The following is an 18,389-nucleotide window of genomic DNA, read 5'->3' as shown; positions in this document are numbered from 1 at the left end:
AGATTATGGTTTTCAAGAATAAATGTAACATCACCCTCCTCTCCCTGTCTTTTTCTCTGTGTTGTAGAGATTCAAACCATTCAAAGAGCTTCATTCTATGACAGTATCACTAATCTGGATGAGCCAGCAGGTGAATGACTGGGTCATGCTTTTGCAGACCTGGGCCAAAATAATAATAGCTTAAAATTAAAGATATTTGGTTGTAGAACCACACTGCTCGAATGCTTGGGAGGCTACATATACCGTAAGTGACTCCAAGCAGGTTAACTTCTTGAAGGCGCATTGGTATATTTTTGCCCAGATCTAGCTGTATGTTTCATGCTTTAGCCGGTGCTGTGTCTGTCATAGCTGCAACTGCTCCCATTTGCTTCCAGGCTGCATGTCTCTCTTGTCTAAGCCACAGACAGTAGTGCTTAATTCCTAAATTAAAGTAGATATTCTACTAGTCTCTCACATTACTCGAACCAGTGTTATTTAATTTGTCCTTATATTTATTTGTGGTCAGTAACCCTGGATTAAAGGACAAGTCTTCATATCTTATTTTTTCTTTTGCCCACCTTTCCGATGATAAACTCTCATCACCAAATTAGGGATTTAAAGGCTGACTGACAAATTGTTAAAGACATTTAGCTTTCCTCTTCCTATATATGATCAGTCTTGTAGGAAAGGGTTAGGGTTTAAAAAAATCTTACTCTTACTGTCAACAAATTTCACAAAAACACCAAACTGTTACTGTAGTTGTTTCAAACGTGTAGCACTCAGTAGGAGAGTGTCCATGATAGATGCATACTAACCTGGCAAGAAACTTAATATTATTGAGGGGTGGCAACTGGTGAGGGTATACTGGAGGCCTGATATGTACCTACAGGCTCACAGGGAATTCTGACATTTTGCTGCTTTATATCCACATTCATACATGGGCAGATTTTGCGCTAGGTGTCCTTCAAGATATAGGTCGTGTAATGTCCAGCCTCTGTGCCTCAGACAATTGCACTCCAATGCAGTTTCTCTGGGTAATTTCTTAAAGTTCAGCGTTACAGTGCGCATCTTAAAAGAGCTTGTTTGAGTAGACAAAGCCCCATGTCACATACGGTATTACCCTCTGTAATGAAGCTCCCTTGTTATCCTTATACACTAATGGCTGCACTGGATGTTCTTAATTAGCACGAACACACAGTCATTTGTTAAGTTACTCTGAAATATATTGTCCTGCCGCTATAAATACACAAAATTGAGAATCTAATTGAAATAGACATCTTACATTAATCCCAAGAAAGATTCTTCCTGCTTAAGTACGATTATTATTAAGTATTTAAAATCTACATAACCAAAAATGTACCCATCAATTAATTACACTTTCCTAACCACTTATACTTTTAAGGCAAATTATGCTTGACCATGGATACATGTAAATGTGTATGGAGGGATCATAGGTGGTTGGGGCTGTTCACAGATGACAGTAGGCAAGAGGTGGGGTAGATCTTTAATCAAACTCATTATTTTCTCAATTTAGAGTCACAAATTATTGGGCAAGTCTTGGACTTCTGGGATTAAACTGGAGTACCCATAGGAAAAGGAAATAATTTAGTATCAAACCGTATCATTTCCATAGTGTTAGTATATGGCCATGTTTTTCACACGACATTCTCAGTTTTCAGGGCTTAATCTCTTTTTTGTTTGTTGTTTTCCATCCCAAGATAAAATGATGTAAGTGATGTCACTTAAGTAATTTTTTCTGATTGCCAAAGCTCCCTCCAGAGTCATAAAGACAATAATAGGACTGCAAGAGAAAATTGTTTTTATTATTGATTAATCTGCTGCTATGCATATATTTATTTAAACCAATAGAATTGCACTACTTACAAAAAGTTAGTGATATTTGGCATTCAGGTGAAATGTATGGAAAATGTAAAAAGTTCATGCTACAGTGATATTCTATCATGAACGTAGGACATTTAAGCATGCGACGGGAATTTCTTCATCTCAAACAATTTATTGAAATTCTTCATCTCAAAAAATTTATTGAAACAAAAGCTAACAACAGTGGGTTAATCACTTTGTTAGAGAAGGTCAAATTATTTTCACCTGTAAAGGTTATAGTGTATTTTACCATGTTAGGTACATTCTGAAATTTCACGTGAAAGTCTCTTTTCGTGAGTAGTGTATAAAGCCTAAAATGCAATTGTGCTGATTTCCATTCATTACTTTCTCCATTGTCTATGGCAGTATTCTACAACACAGTTTAAAAAAATGCAAAGAAAGATAACAATTCAGATCTATGATCATGACTATGATTAAAGAGATGTTAAATAATCTAATAAACTTTTGGCCAAATCGTTCCTGTGTAGTCTAGACAAAATACAATTGTTTTCTCCAGCTGAGTAGGATTAACCCTCCCTAATAAACAGATCTTCATTTCAGAAGTGTCCCAGTTAATATAAGTTATGAGAAGTGCAAAACACTAGCATTTAATTTATTGTCGTTATACTTTGTCAGTAATTACTGATATTTAAAATGGCACTTTCTAGTAACGTCAAACAACATATAGAGCAGTGTATGTAGAAATAGAAAGCTGTGTGCTCCACCAGTATCTGCAAAAGCTAGTGGTAGTTACAGACTTTAAATGCCACTATGCCAGACTGCTGTTGTTTGACAGTAGAATGTAATATGTCATTCATCCATATGCATTTAGTCATTGTAGCTACATTATGTGCTGTTTCTGCAGTGATTCTCCCATTTGAGGTTTCTGGTTTTAACCATTTTTCTGTCACTCCATCAGTCGATCGTATCGTGGGCCTGGACCAAGTGGCAGGAATGAACGAGACAGCGTTCGGTGCCACCTACAAAACGAAAAAGGGCATGTTTCGTACCGTGGGACAGCTCTACAAAGAGTCGCTCACCAAGCTTATGGCCACACTGAGGAACACCAACCCAAATTTTGTCCGCTGCATCATCCCCAACCATGAAAAAAGAGTAAATACATACTTTAAATCCATTTGTTGGGCACTGTGTCAAACTATGAAAAATAAGAGATCTGTATTTTGTATTTTATTTATTTTGTATTTTATTATCTACTGGTTTATTTTTATTAATCTTTCTGAACCCCATTTACAGTCTGTTAAAGCAATATAGGTTTAATGTTTTTCCGAGAAGACCCTGAAGACCAAAAAAAACATCATCACTTTCAAATTCACTGCTGAGTTTTTTTTTTATATAGAGCAGAAAAGTTACAGTATGCATAAGTATTTTTTGGTGTGTTTGTTTTCTTTTTCAGGCTGGCAAAGTGGAGCCTCACCTCGTTTTGGACCAGCTCAGGTGTAATGGAGTCCTTGAGGGGATTCGGATCTGCAGACAGGGCTTCCCCAACCGCATCATCTTCCAGGAGTTCAGACAGAGGTGACAAACAGCATAAAAGCATAACAGCATTGGATCTTTGTTTCCATTTGCACAGAGGCGAGATTAGCCCTATTTTTATTTTCCCTTTACATTCTGATTTGTTCACAGATATGAGATTCTGACACCTAATGCAATCCCCAGGGGATTCATGGATGGGAAACAAGCCTGTGAGAGAATGGTAATGTGTTTTGTTTTTTTTAAACAGGTTTTAAACTCTGTATTTGCAAATGAATTCATCTGCACAACAGCTCACCAACAAAATCAGCAGAGATGAGCAGTCTCAGACTGAATGAAATTACACAGAATGGGACAGAAATTTAGTCTGATTACCAAGCTACTAATGAGTAATGTTCTACTTGACAGGAACATTTTTTGAATTCATTAAACCAAAGTTTCAAAGTTTATTTGTCTCCGACGTACTGTGTTCTTTTTAAAGATCCAAGCTCTGGAGCTGGACCCAAACCTGTTCCGTATTGGTCAGAGTAAGATCTTTTTTAGAGCAGGTGTCCTAGCTCACCTGGAGGAGGAGAGAGACCTGAAGATCACTGACATAATCATCTATTTCCAGTCTGTATGCCGTGGATACCTGGCACGCAAGTGGGTGCTCTTACATGTACACTTTCAAAATAAAGTTATAGCCAGGAGTTGTTCAGTGAAAATTGTGCTTTCATCTCATCCATCAGTCTGTAATTACATAGTTTGTAAATCAGCTTTACCTACTAGTTTACATTCTCCAATCGTATGCTGTGCCTCTGTGCACTTTTGCTACTGTATTGCACATCACATTATTATATTATTATTATTATTATTATTATTATTATTATTATTATGAGACCACATTAGCTTTATATATTCTGCAGTTAACTATACTGACATATGTTATGATATACTATACAGGGACATTCAAAACTCAAAACCCTCCCTTTTAGAAATGTATAACTTTATATCCAAGTTGACCTGGTTAAGTGTCCATCCGGATATTTTTCAAGTGTAAATGCATCTGTGTTGATATTAATAACGGAATTAAGTGAATGATAACATTGTTTTGTATGTGCTAAGTCTTGGCTTAGTGTGTTGTGTTCACAACTTGTATTCGAGGCCCAAATGAGCAAAAATAAATCACTGCAGAGTTTAAGAACATGGTTCTACCTAAAGTACACTTTGGTTTATTGTACCCTCTTATGTCTGTTAGGGCTTTTGCTAAAAAGCAGCAGCAGCTGAGTGCCCTGAAGGTCCTCCAGAGAAACTGTGCTGCTTACTTAAAGCTGCGACACTGGCAGTGGTGGAGGCTCTTTACCAAGGTGAGAACCCTGACAGCTAGCTCTTCTGAGTAGCTGCTGTGATAATAAACAACTCAAAATCTCTGTGTCATAAAGATGCTTAAAAATAAGGGAATTTAGTTCCCTCTTTTTTAAAAGGCCTTAGAAGGATAAGAAAGTCGTCCATTGAATTTACAAAGGCCCAAAGTTGTTTCTCGTAGCTGCTAGTTATACTTTTTAAATGTTGTTTAATCTTTTTTAATGTTTTCTGGGTCCAAGTCATTTTCATTTATGATTAAATCAGTAGACATTATTGTGACATGTAGTGTTGACAAAAATGTGATTCCATATTTGATACATGCCAAAAAATGTATATACTTAAATATAGGCTAATCTGTGACTGGTGTGATTTTGATATGGGTATCAAACTGACATACACATGTTTTAAGAAGACCTTTATCTTCACTTAATTTTTATTTTATTTATTTATGTATTATTTGCATTCTCTCTTAGGTGAAGCCTCTGCTGCAGGTCACGAGGCAGGAGGAGGAGCTACAAGCCAAAGATGAGGAGCTGATAAAAGTGAAAGAGAGACAGCTTAAGGTGGAGAATGAACTAGTGGAGATGGAGCGAAAACACCAGCAGGTAGCGTGTGCACTTTTAATTTAAATATGTTTCCTGTATGGTGTACAATCTGAAGTAAAACTTTTTTAAACTGTGATCCTAAAAACCCTTAGTTTAGACATTGTGATTCCCAATGAAATTATTCTACTTCCTCTTTCCAGCTCCTCGAGGAGAAGAATATTCTAGCAGAGCAACTCCACGCAGAGACAGAGCTGTTTGCTGAAGCCGAAGAGATGAGAGTTCGTCTGCTTTCTCGGAAACAGGAGTTGGAGGAAATCCTTCATGACCTGGAGTCTAGGGTGGAGGAGGAGGAGGAGAGGAACCAGAGCCTGCAGAATGAGAAGAAAAAGATGCAGTCACACATTCAGGTTTATATAATTAATACCTTAAACCTTAAGATCAATTTCTACATCAATTATATGCTGACATCTACATGTTTAAGTTGGATTTTAGAGCTAAAAATCTGAGCTAATCTTCCAAAATCCACATGACTAAAATCTACATTATACAATATTGTAATTGTTATAATTTGAACAGTTAAACATTTACGAGTATGTGAGATAATATGTCTGTGACTATGGCACATTTTTTGTGAACATAACTTTTCTTGTGCTGTATAAAATATCTAGAAACATACTACTATAGATGCATCATATTTACACCATAGGTGTTCTGTATGGAATAAGTTATCGGATTAGATTTTTGGTTTACTATTAACAACATAATAGAGGACTTCTAAACCTGATTTGTCCGTTTTCCTCCTCACAGGATCTGGAGGAGCAGCTTGATGAAGAGGAAGCTGCTAGGCAGAAGCTGCAGCTGGATAAAGTGACAGCCGAGGCGAAGATCAAGAAGATGGAGGAAGACATTCTGCTGCTCGATGACCAGAACTCAAAGTTCCTCAAGGTGAAAGAATCATATTCTGGAAATGATAAGGATCAAATAAGAAAGTAGTGCATGAGTAGTAGAACTAATACAATGTTAGTGACTGTATTGTAATTGTATTACAAAGTCCATTTAACTTTTTACATGTTAAGTACCAAAATATTCATTATTTTCATAAATTGCTTGTGTTCAAAAATCCTGAACCAAGTAAGTCATCTTAGTTTGACACAACAGCATTCCCTTCATATCTATTACCTCTATATAGCACAATAATTATGTGTCTTCAGTCTAACTCACACTTCGATTTTATCTAACAGGAGAAAAAGCTACTGGAAGAAAGGATCAATGAGATGACCTCCCAGTTGGCAGAGGAAGAGGAAAAGGCGAAGAATCTCGGCAAAGTAAAGAACAAGCAAGAGAATATGATGGTTGACTTAGAGGGTAAGTGACTCCCAGCAAACTTCTGTTCCTTCATTTCATGTGCAAGAAAAGGGAATTTTGACATGTTTACATTTGTTCATTGATTTGCACAGCAACTAATCCGATTACTGTTAGGGCTTTTAACAGTTTTAAGTGTTATCATTCATTAATCTCTTTGTGCCTTGAATGACCCTTTTGTAACTTGCTATTTTGACTGTTTACTTCTTGAGGTTATCTCTACTCAAGGTTTTACTTTTAGAATAATTATTAACGTTTTATGCTTTTATTTATGATTTCTTTTTTCTTTTTTGTCTCAGAGCGTTTAAAAAAGGAGGAGAAAACCCGCCAAGAGCTGGAAAAGGCCAAGCGCAAACTGGAGGCTGAGACCACTGACCTGCAAGACCAGATTGTTGAGCTTCAGGCCCAGATAGAGGAGCTGAAGATTCAGCTGACTAAGAAGGAGGAGGAGCTGCAGGCTGCTCTAGCCAGGTAAGCCATAGACATTCGAAATGTCCAAAAAAAGTATCTCAAGTGAAATGTCCAAATCCGACACCTTCTGCAAAATAAATTGAAATAAAAAGGCCTTAAACTAAAGCATACAGGCTTAATTGTATTTTTGCAGCCACTAATAGGTAAATATACTTCACATATCTATATTACTAATTTGGTATTGTAAAATGTGGCTAGTGCTGTTGCTGTTTCCAGCGTGTGGTGAACAACTCATGAAGTACATACCATTTCCATGACAACTGCACTCCACTGTGGTACAGTAGAGTCAGTTGGAAGACCTGAAATAGACATTAAAGTAAACACACACAAAGTTTCATCTGGACTCCTACTTAAAGCACATAACATCCTTTTGCAGCCTCTTGCACACTTTATTTCTCTCTTCCCTTCACTCACTGCTCCCAGCTGCATTGTTTACCTTCAGTGACACTGAGAATGCAGCCGTGTCTGACTACAGACAGATAGACTTATCTTGATGGATACTCTCAGTCATCTCTGCAGTAGTTTTTCCACATGAAGCAATAAAGAACTGAGCTAAAATTTGCTGTTCCTTTCAGTGAGAAGAAACTCTCACCCTCAATTTTGTTTTCAAGATTTCTCTTTTGTCCTAATGGGCTAGATAAAGCCTGTGTCTTCCCTAATAGTTTCCTAATTTTGCACATGCCTGTGTATATCTTTTCCTTTCCTATAAATAGTGTAAATGTTTTGAATGGGGCTTATTGTAAGATCAGGTCATCAGGATCTCACTAGGCCAGTCATTGAGACTACAGCAGTTGCTGGTAAATTTCACGCACTGAAATCATCAGTTTAGTCACTGCTTCAGATTATTATGCTTTCATTACACTTGATGTGCTTAATTTTGAATTCAGAAGCTATTCTGAGAACAGTTGTATTACCTTTTGAGTCATCGGCCGCCTTAAACAAAAAGGCATTAGTTAACAGTTACCATTACAGGACAGTTGCAGCAAGCATGAATTTCACTTGGCCTCAGTTCCTCAGTTTGTCTTCTAGCAGAACATGCACACATTTTTCTGGGCAGATGCACCTGTGAATTGTTCACCACACTGCCACCCTGTGTGCACTGGTGGCTTTATTGCTGAAAAAAATAAATAAATTTACTGTTTTTCTTTATTAAGTGTGTGTGTGTGTGTGTGTGTTTGTTAAATTTACATCACATGTCAATTTGTTTAAAGGTTTGAGATCTGAATTTAGTGTTGTTGTTTGTTTGTTTTTGTTTTAACTAGGAGCGATGACGAGACCCTCCAGAAGAACAACGCCCTTAAGCAGGCACGGGAGCTGCAGGCCCAGCTAGCTGAGCTTCAGGAGGATCTGGAGTCTGAGAAGATGTGTCGAAGTAAAGCCGAAAAACTCAAGAGGGACCTGAGTGAGGAACTTGAGGCTCTGAAGACAGAGCTAGAGGACACACTGGACACCACCGCTGCCCAGCAGGAACTCAGGTGATAAACAGATATAAAGTGCAATGCTGAATGTCGTGTCATGCTCATGGTTGTCAATGGTTGTCATAAAGCAAAAATGTAATCTGTTTGAATTATTAATTGGTACATGACAGGAACTCAACTCTAGAAACTAAGCAAATGCTGTAATATATCACTTGTTATGAATGTTACAAAGATGCATAGAATTTATTGTAGTGATACCAACATTTATTTATTTTTTATTCTTTTCATGTCACTGGTTACCATCTCTAATGTGATATGCTTTTTGCCGAGGCGTTGTAATATTTCCTCTTAAACTGGTCTTGGTATGAACTCCAGAACTAAGCGAGAGCAAGAAGTTGCAGAGCTGAAGAAGGCCATAGATGAGGAGTCCAAAAACCACGAAGCTCAGATCCAGGAAATGAGACAGAGGCACACCACTGTACTGGAAGAACTTTCCGAACAGCTTGAACAAGCAAAGAGAGTGAGTTGGGCATACCTTATAACAACGTATAACTCACATAAATTTGTACAACATCTCAGCAACAACTGCGGATTTAATCATTTTTGCCGTGTCAATTTTAGCATTGCAGTTCTTGTCCAGTCCTGCAAAGAAAATGTACCATATGTTTTTGTTGTGTGTAGTTCAAGGCAAACCTGGAGAAGAGCAAGCAGAGTCTAGAGAATGACAACAAAGAGTTGGCCTGTGAGGTCAACAGTTTGCAGCACGCAAAGACTGATTCAGAACACAAAAGAAAGAAAGTGGAAGCCCAACTGCAGGAGATCATGGCCCGGGCCACCGAGGTAGAAAAGGCCAAGGGAGAGCTGGCTGAACGGTCGAACAAACTCCAGGTAAATACCTTCGTAGACAGTTATAGACTTCAGAATTATGAAAGGCCCAGATTTTTTAATTTCAGCAGGAGCTAAAGTTCCAAGGATAACAACTGTAGTTTATGACATAATAATTTCCTAGTTTACTATAAAGGAAATATACATGCTTTGGATTTTATTACTGTGCATGCATCATATCCCTGTTTATATTTTCTTAGATGGAGTTGGACAATGTTTCCACTTTGCTTGAGGAGGCAGAGAAGAAGTGTGTCAAACTGACCAAGGAAGTGGACAACCTAAGCAGCAAACTGCAAGACGCAGAGGTTTGAAAGATAGCATCAGTATCAAACCGCTTCCTAATCTGTGGCCTGTATAGGCACACAGCAATGTTTAGAAAGACATAGAATATTGGTCACCGTAATAACTAAATGTTGACGTATGCCATCCCTGCACATTTAAAGCCACCAACAATGGAACCGTTACTGGTCTCAGTAGTTGGCTTTGAATGTAAATCTTGTGAGATTTCAAGGGTACTACTGTGTATGTGCTCTCTCAGCTTTTATTATCAAATAAATATTGGCCTATGTGTGTGAGGAAGTAGATAAAAGAAATATGTAACATTTAATGTGTTCTTACTTCATAATCAGCCCTCCATAATTAGCAGATAACAAGCATCTGATATATATCAAACCCCAAGAAATACTGTATGTCTCCTGGCTTTTGTTTGTGATCTTCATTCTGTTTGTGTGTAGGATTTGCGGCAGGAGGAGACTCGTCAGAAGCTCAATCTGAGTGGCCAAATACGCCAATTGGAAGTGGAGAAGAACACTTTGCTGGAGCAGCAGGAGGAGGAGGAGGAGGCACGACGCAACCTGGAGAAACAGCTGCAGTCGGTGCAAACCCAGGTACAATCATTCATTTTCACAGACAGCCACAGTCTGTTGGCATGTAAATATACATCCATGCTCATACACAGCTGTGGATTTGACATACTAAACCTACAGGACATCTTTCAGGTACCACTGATAATTGATTGAGTGCCAGAAGAAGGACCATTCAGGGGTTTTCTAGCTGTTTACCAGCTGTTAACACCTGCCACTCATGTGCTGAGCAGCAAACAGATAGTTTTGAAGCAGTAAGGGGTTGCAGCAAATTAACAAAGAGAGGTTGCACAGGTTGGATGGTGAGTGCATGTTGATGGACATTTGCCAAACAGTAATGAGTGTTGAGAGAAGTAAAGACAACGGTACATTCACAGGAAGTGAAGGAAATTGTACCACCACTGTACTGCATATGTTTTAGATAAAAGTTGTAAATCTGGGCATCCTAATAATCAAAGGGTTGAAGCACATACCCCATAACTGCTAAATGTAATATTTGATTCCAGCTGGGGACTCACCACCTTCTTTATCCCCTTGCACACTAGTACTACACAAAGGAAAGCACGATGACATAAAATGTTATCTTGTGTCTTCATTGATTTAAAACCTCTTTTTTTAGCTGTTTGATACAAAGAAGAAGCTGGAGGATGATGTGGGAGCAATGGAGGGCATGGAGGAGATGAAAAAGAAACTCCAGAAGGACCTGGAGCTGGCCAACCAGCGTCTGGAGGAGAAGACCATGGCCTTGGACAAGATGGAAAAGACAAAGAACCGACTGCAGCAGGAGCTAGATGACCAGGTGGTGGACCTGGATCACCAGAGACAGATTGTCTCCAATTTGGAGAAGAAGCAGAAGAAGTTTGACCAGGTGCACTATGTCTCCCCAAATGATTCACAATTGATAGACTGAATCACTGACGCAGACAGTCATTCAGTCTATTAAACCTGTTGTCTGATCACTGCACTAGATGCTGGCTGAGGAGAAGACCATATCTGCTCGTCACGCTGAGGAGCGAGACCGTGCTGAGGCTGAGGCCAGGGAGAAGGACACCAAGGCTCTGTCTATGACCAGAGCTCTGGAGGAGGCCTTGGAAGCCAAAGAGGAGCTGGAGAGGTTGAACAAGCAGCTTCGTGCTGAAATGGAGGATCTGATGAGCTCCAAGGACGATGTGGGGAAGAATGTGAGTCACCTTAGACCTGTTAAATGAGTCATCTGTCCACACTATTCAGCTTCTTTGATGCATAATTACCGTTGCAATTCTCCTGACACCTTGAGTACAGGTCCATGAACTGGAGAAATCCAAGCGTACACTAGAGCAACAGGTTGAAGAGATGAGAACCCAGCTTGAGGAGCTGGAGGATGAGCTGCAGGCCACAGAGGATGCCAAACTGCGTCTAGAGGTCAACATGCAGGCCATGAAAGCCCAGTTTGATCGAGATGTGCAGGCCAGAGATGAGCAGGGAGAAGAAAAGAAGAGGGCACTTGTAAAACAGGTACACAGGTCACATGGCCCTGGCTCTACAGGTCTTTAATCTATGAAATGAAGAAATTGACTGTTGTCTGTGCTAAAAATCAGCTGTGTGGTGTTTGTTTTTTTTTATTATTGTTTTTCCCCTCCAGGTGCGTGAGATGGAGACAGAGTTGGAGGATGAGAGGAAGCAGAGAAGTCTGGCTGTTGCAGCAAAGAAGAAGATGGAGGTGGATCTGAATGAGCTAGAGGGACAGATCGAAGTCGCCAACAAAGGGAGGGATGAGGCTATCAAACAGCTTCGAAAAATACAGGTGATTTGTTTGTTTTTATGCAAATGTACCTGTTGAATTTGACCTATGCCTTTCTTGTCACCACAATATAGCCTGAACAGGAACTTTTCTGCTGTGTCAGCTTTGGTCATAATTGTTTCTCTGCTACTGCAGGCTCAGATGAAGGACTATCAGAGAGAGCTGGAGGAGGCCAGAGCCTCCAGGGATGAGATCTTTACACAATCCAAGGAAAACGAGAAGAAACTCAAGAGCCTAGAAGCTGAACTCTTACAGCTGCAGGAGGTTGGGTTCTTGATGTGTTTTGCAGTTTTATTTTTTTACATTTCTAAATGTAAATATCTTTGAGCTAGAGATCCGCTGATTGTTATGTTTGCAGGCTGTAATTAATGAGAAGCAAACCATGGTGACTTTAATGTGTTTTTGTAGGACCAGGCAGCATCAGAGAGGGCCCGTCGACATGCTGAACAAGAGAGGGATGAGCTGGCTGATGAGATCTCAAACAGTGCCTCAGGAAAGTCAGTGTCACTTTTATAACCATTTTCTCTTCATACTAATATTTGACAAATGGCAGGTTTTGTACATATGAGTAAAGGTTGATTGGGAGCTTTAGACTAATATAATTTAGAAGATAATAGCCAGAATGAAAAGTGGTGTGTGTGTGTGTGTGTGTGTGTGTGTGTGTGTGTGTGTGTGTGTGTGTGTGTGTGTGTGTGTGTGTGTGTGTGTGTGTGTGTGTGTGTGTGTGTGTGTGTGTGTGTGTGTGTGTGTGTGTGTCAGGTCATCGTTGCTGGAGGAGAAGAGGAGGCTGGAGGCTCGTATTGCCCAGCTGGAGGAGGAGCTGGAGGAGGGGCAGGGCAACATGGAGATGCTTAATGACCGCTTCAGAAAGACCAACATGCAGGTAGTCTGTCTGCGCAAGAGGTTATTGTATTAATTATTAAACAAGACAACAAGAAACACCAGGCAAGACACTGTGCAAACATCTTTGTGCACAGTTTTCCAGTAGCTTATGCAAAATGTTAGGATTCCCCAGAATGTACACCAGTTGGCTCAATTTCCCTTTTTCGCCTCGTCTCTTTTGTCAGGTGGAAAGCCTGAACACTGAGCTGGCTGCAGAGCGTAATGCTGCACAGAAGAGCGAGAACGCTCGTCAACAGATGGAGCGTCAGAACAAGGTATAGTTTGTGAAATAGATTACAATAAATGAATATTTAACAGCAGATGGAAACATCACACAGACTTCTTCTGCTGTTCTCGTGTTAACCAATTAAAAAAAACATTAAGTTAAGAAATATCAAGAGAAACTTTGCTTTTCTAATGTTTATTTGAGCTTTGTCTTTGTTTCTGCTGCCTTGCAGTCCTTGTTAGACTAAAATATTTTTTACTAAACTTTACTGTGACTTTATGCATCACCCTTTTTTGTTCATCCTGTTTTCATCTTTTGTGGAAACACCACAGGGAAAACATCAAACAAAACGTTTGTATCTTATCATATTTAATGATCCTAACATTTATTAAAAATGCAGGAGTTGAAAGCCAAGCTGGCAGAGCTGGAGGGAGCTGTCAAGTCTAAGTTTAAAGCAACCATCACTGCACTGGAGACAAAGATCCTACAGATAGAGGAACAGCTGGAGCAGGAAACAAAGTGCGTGCTCATACCTACTTTTACTAAACATCATTTTTTTTCTAACCTCACCAAATCATCTGTGGTGCTGGATGTTACTGTGTGAATTAATTTGAGCATTTTATTACATGAAGTTGGTCAAATTTCTGTTTTCTATGTTAAACGTAAAGGGAAAAAGCAGCAGCCACTAAAACTGTCCGTCGCACCGAGAAGAAACTAAAGGAAGTCCTGATGCAAGTGGAGGATGAGCGTCGTCATGCCGACCAGTACAAGGAGCAGGTACTAACATGAATGGAGAGATTCAGTTTTTCTTGGGATTACTATTTACCAACTATCCACAAACTATCTCAGTGTGTCTGTACTTCTTTCAGATGGAGAAGGCCAACTCTCGCATGAAGCAGCTGAAGCGTCAGCTTGAGGAGGCAGAAGAGGAGGCTACTAGGGCCAATGCCTCTCGCAGGAAGCTGCAGAGGGAGCTGGACGATGCCTCTGAAGCCAATGAGGGTCTCACCCGAGAGGTCACCTCTCTCAAGAACCGCCTCAGGTACTTTGAGGAGTCTTAATCTTCCCTTAGAAATGTCCTCGTACAGTTTCTTTTAGCTGTATGCTAAGACATCTTTCTATTGTATAAGTTGTGTAAACCACATCTCATTCTTTTAATTGTATGTTTACATTTTGAATGAACCAGATCTGTGAGAACTTACCGAGCTTTAGCAGCTCTGCTAGGTATATTTTTGACAGGCTGGCTCCAGGTTTTATGTTAAGATAAGCAGATCTAGTTCCCTGCTGACTCTAGCCCAGTAGTTCTCAATCATAGTCCTCAGGGACCCCCTGCTCTGCTTGTTTTCCAACTAACCCTGCTATACCCAGTGCTGATCACCTGGATCACTTGTGTTCAGTCAATCAGAAACTGGATGATACCAATTCAGTTTGGCTTTGGTATCTTCTAACTTCTGATTGACTTAAAACGCCTGATGCATGTGAGGCAGTGAGTAGTTGGGAAAACAAGTAGAGCAGGTGTCCTTGAGGACCAGGGTTGAAGACCACTGCTGTAGCCCTGTATCAGTTTAGGCGTAGCATTCATGTTCTCATTTATCTGTTGAAGAAGGAAGGTTTAAGATTTTAAGTTTTGTCATTTTGTTCTAACCAGGCGTGGGGGTCCGGTCAGCAGTTTCTCCAGCCGTTCAGGACGCCGCAACCTCAATCTGGATGGTGCCTCCATTGACATGTCAGATGATGATGCCGACAGCCGTGCTAGCGACTTCAACGAGACTCAGACGACCAATGCAGAGTAATTATAGTGACCCTCTTCCTCACTTTTCCATTCTTGTCATCACTCCCCTCCTTTTCTCGACCTCATCCACCTATGACCTAGAAGATCCTTGGCCACGGCATGGTCTTCATTCATTTCAAACCACTGACTGGACAGATGATTGAAGCGATGTGCTGTTTTTGTAAAGCCGGGGCGAGTGTCCCAGGCCGTACACCTGTCTTTTTTTGTATCAGTTAACCCTGCAGGGAAAATCCACCACCCTCCCCTGAAGTACATCCTCCAGTTGTGGAGAGTCCCAGGGGCAAACAGACAATTTTGCCTTACTCCTCTGGCAAGCTGCTATTCCTGACTCACCTGTTGGCCATGTATCATCTCGATATCATAACATAATAACCCCCGTCCCATCAGGCGTAAAGCTATCTGCTCAGCTTGTTAAGAAATATTTGCATAGGTACAAAGTGCTTTTACATAAATGAAACAACGTGGTGTAGATGGAGGCTGTGACATGTGTACACAATGTATGGGAATGCACTACATACTGAAATGCAGGACTAAAAGGAAACGTATTTCACTTTGGTATTTTGAAGTGTTCTGCTAACTAGTTGTGATTAAGCCATTTCTCAGTTGATGCACTCCCTCCTTCGAGTGTTCACACTGAGCTATTTAGAAGTGGAAAAGCCCAAAACAAAGGTTACTGTGGCCATTGGACTATCACACACTGGCTGCTTTTGTCGCTTGAGTCTCCCTCCGATGTACAGACTGTTCTACGTCTACACTACAACACCACAGGAACAACTGATGATTTCGGGACATGCAATGCAGCAATGTGGACAAAATGTGTTACTGTGAAAAAGGGTATTTTATTTTCTCTGTCATGTCATCTCAACTTAAAATGAAAGAATGTGTAGTTGGGTTTTAACTAGGAATCTTACAGATCACAAGGTTAAATTAACATTGTTTTATATGTAGTGGCCTCCAGTGTGGGTCAGCCTGAGCTGGAAATGATTAAAAGATGCTGGAAAATGCACAGAACTGCACAGGAAGATGTCGGTTTAACTGGAACCCAACTGGGGAAAATATCTAATGGAAGCCCTACAGTGGTGCTCAGTCTGTGCTTTCAGTGTGACTTTGGTTACAGCTTAGATAAACATAGATTATCATCATCTTTTCAGTGTTTGTGCCTAGCCTCAGTTTGTGTTATTACTTTTAGATCAGAGCAAAGAATATCCTGTCATCTTTGAAAACAAAGTTCTTTAACAAGGATTTCCAAAAATTTTGAAATACTCAAATTATCTGGATCAAAACAAATGCCAGTCACATGGTACAGTTTATTAGACTGGAGGATTATGATGTCCTTCTCAGTCCACAGTTTCCCAGTTGACTATTAACTAATTCATTTCGACGATCTTCACTGGCTGGAGTTTAAAAGGTTTAAAGGGGAATTTGTGAGCCTGAAGGGTTGAGCTTACAGTGTTGGAAGAGTGCTGTTTCAAGGACTTCTCACCCTGCTGCTATTGATATTCTGCAACAGGCAGGTTTACAGTGGTCAGATTTAAACAGCCTCTTTGTAGTTTTCAAAAAATATCCGAATATTTTCTTTATAGAAAACACATGGAAACATAAAAAAAATTAGGGCAGATTTGTGCCATGATGTTCTTAAAATCTCGACACTTCAAATTATCAGACAGACATGATTAAGCACTTCGTATCTATAGGTTGCCTGGAGATGCATTTTTTTTGTTGTTTTTTTTTGTTTGTTTGTTTTAACCCTTTCCCTTTAAGTCCACGTTTCTTTTGAATGGCATTTTAGTGAAGTGAAGTCTGCTAGAAATAGTTAACTTTTTCTTTCTTGTGGATATTCTGTTTAGGATGGTAGTCTTCAGCAGACTCCCTTGCCCTTCTCCTCAAATGTTAACACTTAATAGTATGTTTCTTTAAAAGTGCCTTAGACACTAAGAAAGAACATCAGTGGGCAAGGATTTTAATTACCGACTTGGGAAAAAGGAGTACATTAAGATAATACAACACTTAATTTCTTTGTTTTTCTTGTTTTTTTGCTGTGCTTCATATCATAACCACTGTGCACCTCTGTTCCTAATAGCCTCCTAGCTAGAGTGCTTGGGTCAAAATCAGTATTATGATAAACTACATCAGAAGCAGAGCCCTCTACAACTGTAGAAGATTTATGTCCTCTGTTCCAACCCACAGGTGAAGTCATAGGCCTGAAGTTATTTGGTTTAAAAAAAAAAAGTGTTGTACAGGATTTCATTCGGTCAGAAGCTTTAACATCAACAAGTAGTTAAAACTCCTCTCTTTTATTATGATTATCCAGCTGGCTGTTTACAACCAGGCATTCAACTACAAATACTCTCATATTAGTTCTTGTATACTTGTATTTCTAGATGTTTCTGTTTTTGTAAAAGGAAAATAAAGCATATTCATTGTAGCTGCGATGCTGTTTGTGACACTGGGCCAATGTTAGTACATGATTATTTAAAAGTTTGCCTGTAACGTTGTGCATTAAGATATTAGTTTAAAAACAAAAGTTCATAGTACACAGAAAATGCTTATTAGCAGTTCATCCGTTTTATTTTCTGTTGTAAATATCTGTTTTGGTCAGATTAAACAAGACTTCACAAGAGGTCACTGGAGCTTTGAAAACGAGTTTGTCAAATATTTCTGACATTTGATACATAAAAGAACAATTAACAGAGTAATCACTAACAAGTATTAAATCTGTCAGTGAAAACAAAAATCTCTAACAAATGCTCTATTTAAGCAGCATCTGCAAGTAACTGACCAACTGCTAATGTGATGGCTGCAGACCCAGATGGAAGTAATCATTTCAGCAGAGCTGAACCATAAGTGAGGGTAAGGATTTGGGAAGGCCTTTGGTCAAGCTGATAAGCCCTAGAAACATTAATGAAGCATCAACTATCAGGGAAAAAAAAGCTATTTACCACAATGCCACAATATTGTCAGCAGTCTATGACCTTTGTTTGCAGACACATCCCTCACCTTCAGGAAGTTACCAATTAAGGGATTTTTAAGGGAGTTTTCAGTTCTTTTTAGCACAAGTAGGAAACAGCTTTAGGGCTGAGTGCCAGAGACACAGACAGACAGAAATATAAATCACCAGTTTTTCCGTGTGTTCCGACTACAGAGCTAACCTGCATGGGTTAGATCGTGGTTAAACAAACAGTGTGAGCATTTGGTTGGACCAAATACAGATGCAGGAACATGCCTTACCTGAAAACCTGGGGCCCAGTTTGTTCCTTTAAAGCCATTTCAGTGAGATGGTTCCAAGGTGAAAACCTAGGTTCTGTCAAAGCCATTAAAGAATGGCTTTAAAGTCTTTCTGTCTTTAAAGTCTTTCTGTTGGTACTACTGAAGAAAATAAATATAAGTATTCATCAACAACCCCCACCCCCCCAAAGAAACCACATCAAATCCAGTTCAAAAGTATGAGCAGGGGCTTACCAGCTTTGTAA

At 39.6% G+C, this 18,389-nt stretch overlaps 1 protein-coding gene across 5 annotated transcripts in view; it reads left to right on the top strand.

The window, feature by feature from the left end:
* Positions 1-17,539, top strand: part of LOC137123575 (myosin-10-like) — a 43,447-nt gene extending 25,908 nt beyond the window's left edge. For 3 of the 5 annotated variants that reach the window (XM_067497529.1, XM_067497530.1, XM_067497528.1), the window contains 28 exons: positions 68-130; positions 2,780-2,973; positions 3,275-3,396; positions 3,505-3,574; positions 3,833-3,993; positions 4,589-4,697; positions 5,169-5,300; positions 5,441-5,647; positions 6,048-6,185; positions 6,482-6,605; positions 6,902-7,073; positions 8,336-8,548; positions 8,867-9,011; positions 9,173-9,379; positions 9,577-9,681; positions 10,111-10,263; positions 10,859-11,107; positions 11,208-11,420; positions 11,521-11,733; positions 11,861-12,022; positions 12,155-12,283; positions 12,428-12,516; positions 12,779-12,902; positions 13,087-13,176; positions 13,528-13,646; positions 13,796-13,904; positions 13,997-14,169; positions 14,776-17,539. In XM_067497529.1, coding sequence (XP_067353630.1) covers positions 68-130; positions 2,780-2,973; positions 3,275-3,396; positions 3,505-3,574; positions 3,833-3,993; positions 4,589-4,697; positions 5,169-5,300; positions 5,441-5,647; positions 6,048-6,185; positions 6,482-6,605; positions 6,902-7,073; positions 8,336-8,548; positions 8,867-9,011; positions 9,173-9,379; positions 9,577-9,681; positions 10,111-10,263; positions 10,859-11,107; positions 11,208-11,420; positions 11,521-11,733; positions 11,861-12,022; positions 12,155-12,283; positions 12,428-12,516; positions 12,779-12,902; positions 13,087-13,176; positions 13,528-13,646; positions 13,796-13,904; positions 13,997-14,169; positions 14,776-14,920 — 4,130 coding nt within the window. In that variant the 3' untranslated portion in view covers positions 14,921-17,539. The remainder of the gene's footprint in view (positions 1-67; positions 131-2,779; positions 2,974-3,274; positions 3,397-3,504; positions 3,575-3,832; positions 3,994-4,588; positions 4,698-5,168; positions 5,301-5,440; positions 5,648-6,047; positions 6,186-6,481; positions 6,606-6,901; positions 7,074-8,335; positions 8,549-8,866; positions 9,012-9,172; positions 9,380-9,576; positions 9,682-10,110; positions 10,264-10,858; positions 11,108-11,207; positions 11,421-11,520; positions 11,734-11,860; positions 12,023-12,154; positions 12,284-12,427; positions 12,517-12,778; positions 12,903-13,086; positions 13,177-13,527; positions 13,647-13,795; positions 13,905-13,996; positions 14,170-14,775) is intronic. The other 2 variants (XM_067497532.1, XM_067497531.1) reach the window with 1 other exon arrangement.
* The last annotated feature ends 850 nt before the right edge of the window (positions 17,540-18,389 follow it).

Source organism: Channa argus, chromosome 3 (assembly GCF_033026475.1).
Source record: "Channa argus isolate prfri chromosome 3, Channa argus male v1.0, whole genome shotgun sequence".
In the NCBI taxonomy this organism is placed as follows: domain Eukaryota; kingdom Metazoa; phylum Chordata; class Actinopteri; order Anabantiformes; family Channidae; genus Channa; species Channa argus.
This window is presented reverse-complemented; position numbering and strand designations above follow the sequence as displayed.